At 44.5% G+C, this 13,464-nt stretch overlaps 1 protein-coding gene and 1 long non-coding RNA gene across 2 annotated transcripts; one reads left to right on the top strand and one right to left on the bottom strand.

Annotated features, from left to right (window-relative positions):
- LOC110256012 lies at positions 1,393-7,460 on the bottom strand. The gene is made up of 2 exons (XR_002337109.1): positions 6,402-7,460; positions 1,393-2,414 (listed from the first exon to the last, which is right to left on the bottom strand). It is a non-coding gene; the product is annotated as an uncharacterized LOC110256012 (long non-coding RNA).
- On the top strand, positions 1,969-12,532 carry KRT28 (keratin 28). The gene is made up of 8 exons (XM_003131464.4): positions 1,969-2,525; positions 3,387-3,469; positions 4,273-4,426; positions 6,497-6,658; positions 6,752-6,877; positions 10,424-10,641; positions 11,692-11,747; positions 12,019-12,532. Exons 1-8 carry the CDS (start codon positions 2,013-2,015, stop codon positions 12,159-12,161), a joined length of 1,455 nt encoding a protein of 484 aa, XP_003131512.1. The 5' UTR covers positions 1,969-2,012; the 3' UTR covers positions 12,162-12,532.

Raw genomic sequence — 13,464 nt, forward strand, 5'->3', positions numbered from 1 at the left:
CGACTAGGAACCATGAGGTTGCGGGTTCGATCCCTGGCCTCGCTCAGTGGGTTAAGGATCAGGCATTGCCATGAGCTGTGGTGTAGGTCACAGATGCGGCTCGGATCTGGTGTTGCTGTGGCTGTAGTGTAGGCCAGCGGCTACAGCTCCGATTCGACCCCTGGCCTGGGAACCTCCATATGCTGCAGGTGCAGCCCTAAAAACCAAAAAACAAACAAACAAACAAACAAAACAAAACAACCCCCCCAAAAAAAAACCAAATACGTATCTGAATGTCATTACAAATAAGCTGGAAAGCTGCCATTTAATGGTTGCACGATCCCTTTAAACAACAGCAACAACAGCAGATGAGCTGGGCCCTAAATTCTTCCTGACAATCCCTTCACTCCTGGCTAGTCAGGTATTTTTCCCAGTTCCACGTACGGAATCAAAACATTCACACTTCCTATCTTTGTATGAGCCATTCCTCCAACCCCTCAAAGTCAGCTGGACCCAAACTAAATTCCGTATCTTTTAGAATTCCCTTCATGGCTCAGTAGTTAATGAACCCAACTAGGATCCATGAGGATGCGGGTTCAATCCCTGGCCTTGCTCAGTGGGTTAAGGATCCCGCATTGCTGTGAGCTGTGGTGCAGGTCACAGATGTGGCTCGGATCTGGCGTGGCTGTGGTTGTGGTATAGGCTGGCAGCTGCAGCTCCAATTCGACCCCTAGCCTGGGAACCTCCATATGCCATGGGTGTGGCCCTAAAAAAAGCTAAATAAATACATAAATAAATTCGGTATCTTTTGTCCCCCATATTCCCTATCTCAGTCAATATCTCTCAGCATCTGAAAACAATCACTGAAGAGTCATCCCCAACCCTCTCCTCTTCCTTATTGTCCAAATTCAATTAAGGAGCACATCCTCTCAACTCCGTCTTTCCATCCCATTGCTCTCATCCTTCCCACCTGGACCACTGTCTTCGCCTTGTAACTGGCCTTCTTTTTCCACTGCAACCTGATTAGGCTGCCCTCTGCTTTTCAACTTAGAAGTCACTCCAAATCCTTTAGGACAGAAGGCTAAACATGATCCAGTCTGGTCCTGACCACACATTTCTTAAAGACTGTAACAATTTTTTTTTTTTTTTGGTCTTTTTAGGGCTGCACCTGTGGTATATGGAGGTTCCCAGGCTAGGGGTCAAATCAGAGCTGTAGCTGCTGGCCCACACCACAGCCTCCGCAAAGCCAGATCCGAGCTGCATCTGCAACCTACACCACAGCTCACAGCAATGCTGGATCCTTAACCCACCGAGAAAGACCAAGGATCGAACCCAAGTCCCCATGGATACTAGTTGGGCTCATTAACTACTGAGGCATGACAAGAACTCCAGTAAACATCTATTTTTCACCTCTGCAGTTATGGAGCACCACGTCTTTATTTTTACATTTACCACTGAACCCCAAACATCGTAGCCATACATGTTAAATATAGGAATCAGTCAATACTTATGTTATTGTTCCAGGTAAGGAATAGTCGTAATCATGCTAAGACCAAAGTCGTTACCACGGTGTTTTTGCTGTGGTGGGATGAAATGTGTTTCTGTAGTTAACGATGCTTTATATAATTCTCTGGTAATTAAGACCCTACTGCAGCTGATGGCACCTTACCGCTTCTTTAATTTTGAGACTTTAATCTTACTAAACTTTCAAAACTTTATAATAACTTGTGCCAGATAATGATGGTATAGTCCTAGGGTCTAGATGAAAGTAAAGGATGACTCACCCCACATGAGAAGTTAAAATAATGACCTGAATATAGCAGGAACCTTATTATACTGAAGATAACAAATATCCTACAGCAACAGCCAGGATGGTAGACATTCATTTACCGCCCCGCCCCCCAAAAGTCACCCAATGATACATAATTTCATGCTTATCTGAACGGTGCCTTTTTTTCTTTTGGCGCGCACAACTCCAACTGTGACACCCCAATAATTGTGTATAAAAGCCCAGAGTAAACCCTCAGCACACAATGTTCTGTTCTCCTTTGACGTTACAGCTGCCCACAGACAAGGCAAACATTTCTCACGCTACCATGTCTCTCCGATTTTCCAGTGGGTCCAGGCATATTTGCTTACGGTCTGGCGCTGGATCTCTCAGACCATCCAGTGGAGGCACTGGCTTTGCAAGCAGCAATATATGCAGCAGCTCTAGTGCTGGAAGTGGATTCTCCAATGCTTTGGGAGGGGGCCTGGGCAGTGCTTCTGTCGGGAGCCATGCTGGTGGTACCCTTGGAAGTGCTGCTTGTGCTGGCTTTGCTGGAAGTGAGGGGGGCCTCCTCTCTGGGAATGAGAAGGTGACTATGCAGAATCTCAATGACCGCCTGGCATCCTACCTGGATAACGTGCGAGCTCTGGAGGAGGCAAATGCTGACCTGGAGAGAAAAATCAAGGGTTGGTATGAACAACATGGTCCCAGCTCTTGCCGTGGACTTGATCATGACACCAGCAGGTATCACCCAACCATTGAAGATCTTAAGAACAAGGTGAGCGAATTCACAAATTTGGAACCCCTCCAAGTATTTAAAATGAAGAATTACCTGGCAAAAGACACTGATGTACAACAGGACATGCTTCATAACAGTTGTCTGTCATTTATACTGTATTATTTATTTTGAAATATTATTCTTCCTAGTAGCTAACAACAGGCACTTTGATTCATGAATTTCAATGTAGCTTAAATGTAACTAGTTCCACTATTGTTTCTTTTGAGATACACTCATTAGGCAGGAAGTATTGTATTCTAAAAGTTATATGAGAGAGTTCCCTCGCTGGCTCAGCGGTTAATGAACCTGACTGGGGTCCATGAGGATGTGGGTTCGATCTCTGGCCTCGCTCAGTGAGTTAAGGATCTGGCATTGCCATGAGCTGTGGTGCGGGTTGCAGACATGACTCGGATCCCACGTCGCTGTGGCTGTGGCGTAGGCCGGCAGCTGTAGCTTCGATTTGAGTCCAAACCTGGGAACTTCCATATGCCTTAGGTGCAGCCCTAAAAAGCAAAATAAATAAATAAGTTATATGAGAAGAAATAAAACCATATTTGTCATTTTTTAAATTAAATTTTAGGAGTTACCAGTGGCTCAGGGGGCTAAGGACCCAGCGTTGCCACTGCTGTGGCTCTGGTTACTGTTGTAGTGCAGGATCTATCCTGGGACCCAGGGAACTTTCACATGGCATGGGCATGCCTCCCCCCAACAAAAAATTAAATTTTAAAACATTTTCGTTATTACATAAGGAAGTGAGATTTTTATGCAAAAGGTTAATTGTGCAATATTTTTTTGTTTCCTGAAATAACAGATTATAAGAGCAGATTTCTCAGTTGTGTTTTCCTTCCTGATTTCTCCTAGATCATCTCCTCCACTACGGCAAATGCTAATATCATTCTGCAGATTGATAACGCCAGACTGGCTGCTGATGACTTCCGGCTAAAGTAAGACATAGACAATAATCTTGCCTAGAACATGTTTCTGATCTACGTAGTGTGCTAAATAAAATCTCAATTTCACCCCAAGTAGAATAAGCCATAAACTTAAAGATTAAAGAAAGTAACACATGTGACCATACGATAACACCAAACAGTACAAAGCATGGTAGGTATAATATTACAATTGGCTAGATTCCCAGTTTATACATATTTATTACATCCTTGAGACAAAGTGTCACTGTATTTCTATGCCTGCCTAAACAGGGCCAAGCGCAAAGTAAATGTCCATAAATATTTGACAATAAAGTGAAAACATTAACTAAGATAAAATTCTAAAATGGTCTATGTAATTGGGATGTCCTGTTGGAATTCGTGTAACCAAATCATTGCCAATTATCCTTCCCAGAGTCTGATGAGAGGAGTGGAGGAGGGCTTTCTTTGTATATTTTTATAACATTTAGAGACCTTATTCAAATTCTAACTTTCTGTTAAAAGTCATTGAGGTTTCTGGTTTGTTTTTTGTTCTTTGTGGTTTTTTTTTTTTTTTTTGGGCTGCGCCTGCTGCATATGGGAGTTTCTGGGCTAGGGGTCCAATCGGAACTGCAGCTGCTGGTCTACACCACAGCCACAGGACGAAGGGATCCTTAACCCAGTGAGGGAGGCCGGAGATCGAACCCACGTCCTCGTAAATACTAGTCGGGTTTGTTTCTGCTGCACCACAACAGGAACTCCAAAAGCCACTGAGGTTTTATGTTTCCATCTCTCAAGCCAGTCTAACATGTGCTGACAGTCACTGAATGCCTCCCAAGGTACGAAAACGAGCTTGCCCTTCACCAAAACACAGAGGCTGACATCAATGGGCTACGGCAAGTCCTGGATGAACTGACCCTCTGCAGGACCGACCAGGAGCTGCAGTATGAATCACTGAGTGAAGAGATGACTTATCTCAAGAACCATGACGAGGTAGGGGAAGCTTGATTCTAATCATTTTAAATACCTGGCAGCGGGTGGGGCAGAGGGCATTAAATTACAATAGTAATTCATGCTCATTATAATAACTCAAAAAGGCCAAGGCAGATAAAGAAAATAATACATTACTTTTGAAATTCCGGGAATGTTCAAATTCCAGTCCTTCCAAGTACAAAATACCTTGGATGATTATTTTAACCTCTCTGTATATTAATCCTAATCTGTAAATTAAGTCCAAGAATAGGGAGCTCCCGTCGTGGCGCGGTGGTTAACGAATCCGACTAGGAATCATGAGGTTGCGGGTTCCATCCCTGCCCTTGCTCAGTGGGTTAAGGATCCGGCGTTGCTGTGAGCTGTGGTCTAGGTTGCAGATGCGGCTCGGATCCCGTGTTGCTGTGGCTCTGGCGTAGGCCAGTGGCTACAGCTCCGATTCGACCCCTAGCATGGGAACCTCCATATGCCGCGGGAGCGGCCCAAGAAATGGCAAAAAGACAAAAAGACAAAAAAAAAAAAAAAAAGAATAGCACCCACCGCATACAGATGTTAAAAGACTTGAATGAGTTAACGCCCCTAAACTGCTTAAACAATGTCTGATCTATAACAACCACTCAATAAATGGTAGCTGTTGTCCCTAAGATGACAGTTCCAGGAGGGCAGGGATTTTTATTGTTTTTTTCCTACTGCTCTTGTCCCATCAACGAGCACTGTCAGTGACATTTAATCCAGAATTACATGTCTTGGAGAAAGCCCTCAAGTTTTGCTTTAGCCCAGGCACTTTCTGTCAAGGGCTAGGATCCATGCTAATAAAAACATGTGTCAGAAGCTCCCACCGTGGCTCAGTAGCAGTGAACCCAACTAGTATCCATGAGGATGTGGCTTCAATCCCCGGCCTCGCTCAGTGAGTTAAAGATCCAGCGTTGCCATAAGCGGTGGTGTAGGTCGCAGATGAAGCTCAGATCCTGCGTTGCTGTGGCTGTGGAAGAGGCTGGCAGCTGTAGCTCCAATATGACCCCCAGCCTGGGAACTTCCATATGCTACAGGTACGGCCCTAAAAAGCAGGAAAAAAAAAAAGTGTCCTTAAAAATAAAAATTATATGCTTGGTACAAATTACAATATATAAACTAAACAACAAGGTCCTACTATATAACACAGGTAACTATATTCAATATTTTGTAATAACCCACAATGGAAAAGAATCTGAAAAAGAATATATATTATACATAATATATATACACAAATCATTTAGGTGTACACCTGAAACCAATACAATATTGTAAATCAACAATACTTCAAATTTTTTTTTAATTTTTAAAAAATAAAGGAAAAAAGAATTCTATGCTTAATAACTCTCCAGGGAGTTCTTTCGTGGTGGTGCAGCAGGTTGAGGATCCTGCTGTTCTCACTGCATCTGCTGGGGTTCCATCCCTGGTCCAGGAACTTCCACATGCCTTGAGCATGGCAAAAAAACAAAACCAAACAACAACAGCAACAAAAAACTCTCTGGCCTTTGTATCCCCTTCTCACTTAAAAGAATAAGACACCTCTGGGTAGGACACCTCTTGTTGTGGTGTTTGTTGTGGTTGTTGTAATTAACAAATCACAAATTAAATAGATGAGTGTCATGACTACAGATGGAATAAGTCAATTCAAAAAATCCTGTGCCTAGAGTTCCCACTGTGGCACAGCAAGAACAACCCCACCAGTATCCATAAGGATGCAGGTTTGATCCCTGGCCTGGGTCAGCGAGGGCACCATCCGTGAGCTGCCCTGAGCCATGGTGTAGGTCACAGGCGAGGCTGAGATCTGATGTTGCCGTGGCTGTGGTATAGGCCAACAGCTGTAGCTCCAATTGGACCCCTAGCCTGGGAACCTCCATATGCTGCGGGTGCGGCCCTAAAAATCAAAAATCAAAGGAAATGAGGTGAAGTGAAATATAAAATAAAATAAAATAAAAATCCTGTGCCTTACCTTAGACAACTCGAAGTTAAACCACAAACTTGGAGATATAAAGTAACAGGAGCGCAGGTCACGGCTCTGGGGTCTCGCCCACGTTTCCCCCGCAGGAGATGAGGGCGCTGCAATGCGCGGCCGGAGGCAACGTGAACGTGGAGTTGAACGCGGCGCCCGGCGTGGACCTCACGGTTCTGCTGAAAAACATGCGGGCGGAGTACGAAGCCCTGGCCGAGCAGAACCGCAGGGATGCGGAGGCCGGGTTCCACGAAAAGGTGAGAGTCGCCCAGCCAGCCCGGAGGTCCACCTCCCACGCCCACCCACCCTGCGGGGACAGACCCGCTAACTCCCGCGCGTCCCGCCTGCAGAGCGCCACCCTGCAGCAGCAGATCTCCGACGACGCAGGCGCCGCCACCTCCGCCAGGAGCGAGCTGACCGAAATGAAGCGCAGCCTACAGACGCTGGACATCGAGTTGCAATCCCTCCTGGCCACGGTAGGCGAGAACGCAGGTCAGCGCGTCCAAAGAGTCTAACTTGAAACCCTTCCCTGCCTCCCTGTTGTAGCTTTACCTCCAAATACTCAAGAGAGGGCAGGACAGACGCTCAGAAAGACGGGCAGCGCTTCCTCCCTGAGGTCGCTGGGAACTTCCTTCCGCCCATGCTCAGTGCCCACTTCATGCCCACCTTCCTTCCGGTGGTCCATCTCGGTTGCAGAGCAAGCCGTGGAAGCTTTGATGCATCTGAAAATTAAGTGGCTGGCTTACATACTGCTGCCATGCAAGGCAGAGCTGGTGTCACCAGCATCGCCTAATATTGATCAAAGCCTATTAAGGCATCGCTGGGCTTTCCATCAGGCAGAGGAAAGGAGGGTACACATTGGATTCCAGGTGCGGACTGTCAGCCTCCTCAGCCCCGCAGTGTGCAGGGGAATTATGAGAATTGGTTTTGAGAATTATGGCACACAGGTGCCCCAAGGGTTCCCTGTCTTCATCAGAGCTTTCAGGCTCCCTAAGGACACCAGGTTGTGACATAAAGAAAAGAGCCACTGTTCTAGTATCCATGAAAACACAGGTTCGATCCCTGGCCTCGCTCAGTGGGTTAAGGATCTGGCGTTGCCGTGAGCTGTGCTGTAGGTCGCAGACACGGCTTGGATCTGGTGTTGCTGTGGCTGTGGTGTAGACCAGCAGCTACAGCTCCGATTTGACCCCTAGCATGGGAACCTCCATATGCCACATGCCGTGGGTACGGCCCTAAAAAGACGAAAAAAAAAAAAAAAGAAAGAAAGAAAGAAAGAAAGAAGGAAAAGAGCCACTGTTACACAAAGGAACCCAGCAAGCAGAGGAGGAAAAAATGCTCAAAACAGTAGGAAGACTAATTTGTTTGGCCACCCTAGAAAGGTGCAGTTCTTTCTTACCTTATGGTATTTCGATAGGAGACTTGTTTTTACCACTAACTAACCCCATCAGAACAGGTGTGCCGCCCTGCTGGCTGGTACCCCTGACCCTCCTCCCTGCCACCTTGGGGTCCTGGAACCCTCCTCTCATCCCCATTCCCTTCTTTCCTGCAGCTGGAACCCTGAGGACCTGTTCCTACTGCCATGCCTCTGAGCACAAATCCTCTTTATTTCTGAGCTATGTTGAAAGAAAGAAATTCCTGAGTTCCCAGAGCAGAATTTATGCATTTTCACAGAGAAGCAATGATGTTAGAAAGTAATTAGATTCAGTGGATTCCTACAGTTTGGACTCATGAGATAGTCCACCCAAAAAGCCCATTTTCATTTGCAACTGAATTACAGAATAATGGTGCAATGCAACCTAACTTCCATTCCTGAGATTCTTATGTGGTCAGATGAATTCTAGAGTTGAGAACACAAATCGTGGGTGAGCTTGTACAAACCTCCAAGGACAGCCTGACCTTCCTCCTCGTCTCCAAGCTAAACCTATACAGCACGAGGCTGTGAGATGGAGATGCTGTGGTCCACTCTGATTTAGGAGAGTGTTAGCAACCTGCAAAAGGAATATCCTATGAGAACTCTTTGTCAGGGAAATTCAAGTTTTGAGTGGCCAAAGCACACGCTTCACGGACACCTGGCACTTGTGGTCTCAGCCTCCCCATTACCATCCTGGTCACCTCTGCTCCTTTGCCCTGGAGAGCCCAGTGCCACCCCTGTAATGCATACATCAGTCTGTTTATGGAAGGCAGGGCTTTTTAGTCCCCCTAGACCCAGCATTTGCCTGTTATCATGAATATTTTATAACTCCCACGTTATAATCCTAAAGATGAGCTCAGTAGATAATATGTTCAGCAACACATACAACTTTACTTTGCTTTTTTAGGGCCACATCCTCGGCATATGGAAATTCCCAGGCTGGGGGTCAAATCCGAGCTACAGCTGCCGGCCTATACCACAGCCACAGCAGCATTAGATCCGAGCTGCATCTGCAGCCTACAGCACAGCTCATGGCAAATGCCAGATCCTCAACCCACTGAGCGAGGCCAGGGATCTAACCCACATCCTCATGGATACTACTGGGATTCCTTACCGATGAGCCACAACAGGAAATGCCATACCAAAAAAATTGTTTTAAACCAGTATTATTTCTTAATTGCCATTAAAAGGAAAGATAAAAATATTTTAAGTAAAAGAAAAATACAAATATATGTTTTTCTTTTTATGGTCGAACCTGGGGCATATGGAAGTTCCCAGGCTGGGGGCCCACACCACGGCCACAGCAACACCAGATCTGAGCCGCATCAGCGACCTACACTGCAGCTTGTGGCAACACTGGATCCTTACCCCACTGAGCGAGGCCAGGGATCGAACCCAAATCCTCACAGAGACAATGTCGGGTCCTTCACCTGCTGAGCCACAACAGGAACTCCAAGTAAAATATATTTAACATGTACACACTTGGGCCCAACCACCCTAGAACACATAATGAGAGAGACAGAGGCCTCCACCTTCCTTTGATGAATGTTTTATTTTAAACAAAGTGAGACCAGGAATTGGTCCACACAAGAAGAAAAAGAAAATGAAAGAGTAGAAGTAAGGTGGACACTCAGATAATAACTAATACCCAAAGAAGTGATAACCATCAGATGTGACATGATAAGGGAAAGAGGAAAATTAATTGAAGTAGGGGTCACCTGACAAGACAAATTATGGACTATGGTAGTTGAGAGGGGGAGGATGTATAATATTCATTAGAGTAGTGTTGAAATAATGACCTGTCCTGTGTTATGAAACAGGTGTCTTGTCTTGAAATCCCAGCCCTGTTAAGGCATTCGTTCAATCTCAAGTGCTTAATAAAAGGCCTTTGGTTAATGACAAAAAAAAAAAAATCAAGGACAGATTAGAAAAAGAAACAGCAGCACAAAAATCCTTAGAATAGTAGAGGGGGAGTTCCCATCGTGGCTCAGCAGAAACAAATCTGACTAGTAGCCATGAGGTTTCGGGTTCGATCCCTGGCCTCGATCAGAGGGGTTAAGGATCCCATGATGCCGTGAGCTGTGGTGTAGGTCGAAGACGCGGCTCAGATCTGGCGTTGCTGTGGCCGTGGTGCAGGACGGCAGCTGTAGCTCCGATTGGACCCCTAGCCTGGGAACCTCCATATGCCGCGGCCCTAAAAGACAAAACAACAACAACAACAAGAGGCATCTCAAAAATAAGCATGTCATTTCAAAATATAAGATTTCCAATATTGATTTCTTATCATATCCCGCACAAGGATATTTTAATAGATAGGTTGATCGTAATATGAAATAATTCCTAAAGATATGAATATCCATTGAAACAGTCAAAAGTCTGATGGAGCAAAGGATCATGCCTCTCACGCTGGGTCATCCAGCAGCCAGACCCCCACCCCGAACCTGGGAAATGCCAGTCCCTTCCCTCTCTCTCTACCTCCTGTTTAATTGCGATGAGCCCCCCACATTTCCAGAACTCACCTAGGGAGCGGCACTGCCTTTGCCTGGAAACGCTAGTCTACATAGTCCTCACCGTGGTTCACCCCTTGCTCTGACACCTTTGGCGTCCTCAGAAACACTCCCTGGAGTGCTCCTTGAGCGAGACAGAGGGCAGCTACTGTGCGCAGCTGGCCCAGATCCAGGCTCAGATCGGGGCCCTGGAGGAGCAGCTGCACCAGGTCAGGACTGAGACCGAGGGCCAGAAACTGGAGTACGAGCAGCTCCTGGACATCAAGGTCCACCTGGAAAAAGAAATTGAGACCTACTGCCTCCTGATAGATGGAGACGGAAAGTAAGTAACACCATCTGAAAATCTGGTTTTTACCTATTTTAAGCCACAACCACACACTGTCCTTCCCCTTCCAGACTTCCAGGCCTTCCTTCTTCCTTCCCACTATAGAAAAGCATGGCCAGGAGTTCCTGTTGTGGCTCAGCGGTTAACAAACCCGACTAGCATCCCTGAGGACGAGGGTTCCATCCCTGGCCTGGCTCAGTGGGTTCAGGATCTGGCGGTGCCGTGAGCTGTGGTGTAGGTGGCCGATGCAGCTCTGATCCCGCCTTGCCGTGGCTGTGGTGTAGGCTGGAAGCTACAGCTCCGATTGGACTCCTAGCCTGGGAACCTCCATGTGCTGAGGGTGCAGCCCTAAAAAGACAAAAAGGAAAAATGAAAAAGAAAAGCATGGCCAGCTCTTGCCTCTGGTGGCCTCTCTTCTGTATTTCGTACGTCACAGCCTCTTCTTTATCTGCCTTGGGTGTCCCCAGTTGTCCCTACAGAGGTCCCCATTGGTTGTCCATGTTAATCATTGTGGTTTCAAGATTCTCCCCGCCCCAGCCCCAGGCTTTGTCCATCTTTCAGTTCATTGCTCACATCACTGCTGTCGTGAAATACACATACTTTGTACAAACCTCCAGGATCTATATGTAAAATATTTTTCTTTCCTTAAGTTTCAAATTCTTGGGTTTTTTTTTTTTTAACTTGACTTTTTTTATATCCTCTCTTCATTTATTATTATTATTTTTAATGGCTGCACCCTCAGCATATGGAAGTTTCTGGGCCAGGGATTGAATCAAAGCTGCAGCTGTGACCTATACCACAGCTGTAGCAATGCCAGATCCTTTAACCCAATGCACCAAGCCTATGTGCTCTCTTTAGATGACATTTAATTACTTTCAATTCCCACACCCGAAAATGTTACTATTTCCCTTTATAGAAAATGCAGATCAGTTTTTGGCATACAAAGTTTCCTTGCATGCCGGTTCATCTATTGGTCTAATGAATATTTATGAAGTGATAAGCAAATATTATAGAACAAACTGAGTTTTTTTTTTTTTTTTTTAATAGCTCATGCTCCAAATCAAAGGGCTTTGGATCAGGAAACTCAGGAAATTCATCTAAAGGTACTAAAATCTATTTCTTTTTCTACTGCAGCAAATATTTTTACATTAATGAGTCATACACTATGGCAATAGTCTATACTGAGGTAATTTTAACTAAAGTGCTCTAAACTGAAAGTATTATTTCAAGTGGATAATACAATCCCAAACTATTATTAGGAACCTATACTTCACTCCTTCACCAAAAATATATTATATTACAATGAGCCATGGATTTTTTTGTCATGTAATCTTTTAGGTTGAATATGTGTATTCACATATGCTTTATTTCTAGATTTATCCAAAACCACGCTGATAAAGACGGTGGTTGAAGAGATAGACCAACGTGGGAGAGTTCTTTCATCGAGGGTTCAGTCCATTGAAGAGAAGACATCTAAAGTGACCAATGGCAAGACAGAACAAAGGCTTCCTTTCTAGTCGTCATTTCTCGAGAAAAGAATCATTTGGGGAAAGATCCTGCACAACTGCATTATTCTAAATGTCAAGGAGATAATCAAAACATTTTTCATTTAAAGATAAGTTACTTAGCAAAAACCTCTGTTTTCTTAATTACCTTTTACGGGAAGCTGGGTGTTTGTTTTCAAATAAATTTTAAAAAAATGATGTGCATTGACTTCCATTCACTCATGACTAAACAGTAATTATTTGCGCTGAGTTTCTTCCATATCTAATTCATAGGAAGACATGTATGGAGTGTATTTTAACTGTCCTTTTACTCTAGTTCAAAATAATAGCTCCCTCTTGGCTCAGTGGGTTCAGTCATCACTGCTGTGGCTCTGGTTACAGCTGTGGTGCCGTTTTTTTTCTTTTTTTCTTTTTTTTTTATTACTTAATGAATTTTATTACATTTGTAGGTGTACAACAATTATCACAACCAAATTTTATAGCATTTCCATCCCAAACCCTCAGTGCATCCCCCCACCTCCCCCAATCTGTCTCATTTGGAAACCATAAGTTTTTCAAATTCTGTGACTCAGTTTCATCCCTGGCCGGGGAACTTTCACATGCCATGGGCGTGGCAAAAAATAATAAAATAAAATAATAGTCAATACCACATGGTACTTAAATATTAATTCACTAGGCATAAGCTTTAAATTTCACCGTTTAACGTTAAGTCCATAATTTGGAAATTTGTAGAAATTCTCCTGTGATTGAAAAGTTCCACCTCTAGAGGGCGCATTCCTGGGGTTTCGCCTATGAGCCTAGCTCAAACCCTTCTGGAGATCTGGACACTTTCAGGATACCATTCCCCACAATCAGGGTTATCTCTGGAAAGATCTGCACAATAATCCTCATGACAATGACTTTTTTCTAGAGCAGAGATTGGCAAACTTCAGTAAAGGCCCAAGTAATAAATATTTTAGGCTCTATTTCAATTACTGCTAGACTCAAACAATGTAGCAGAAAGCAGCCATGAACAATAGGTAAGCAAATAAGCATGACTCTGTTCCAATAAAACTTTATTTATGGACACTGAAATTTGAATGGCCAATCATTTCAGCATATCATGAAATATTATTTTTCTAATCTTTTTTTCCAGATATTTAAACATGTTAAAAACCATCCTTAGCTCAGGGGCTGTACAAAAACAGGTGGCAGACCAGATTTAACCCATCAACAGCTGTTCCAGAACTTAAAATCTCATAAGGTTGATGCATGTGTGTATCTTTCTGGATCAAAATGTATAGTAGGGATTTCCAGCAAATTTTAAGTTCCATAA

Source organism: Sus scrofa, chromosome 12 (assembly GCF_000003025.6).
Source record: "Sus scrofa isolate TJ Tabasco breed Duroc chromosome 12, Sscrofa11.1, whole genome shotgun sequence".
Classification (NCBI taxonomy): domain Eukaryota; kingdom Metazoa; phylum Chordata; class Mammalia; order Artiodactyla; family Suidae; genus Sus; species Sus scrofa.

Excerpts from the sequence above, each read along its gene's own strand:
- KRT28 (XM_003131464.4), top strand. The coding sequence starts at position 2,013 with ATGTTCTGTTCTCCTTTGACGTTACAGCTGCCCACAGACAAGGCAAAC. Across the intron at positions 6,878-10,423 it reads TGCAATCCCTCCTGGCCACG|AAACACTCCCTGGAGTGCTC; the intron begins GTAGGCGAGAAC and ends TGGCGTCCTCAG. Across the intron at positions 11,748-12,018 it reads CTCAGGAAATTCATCTAAAG|ATTTATCCAAAACCACGCTG; the intron begins GTACTAAAATCT and ends CTTTATTTCTAG.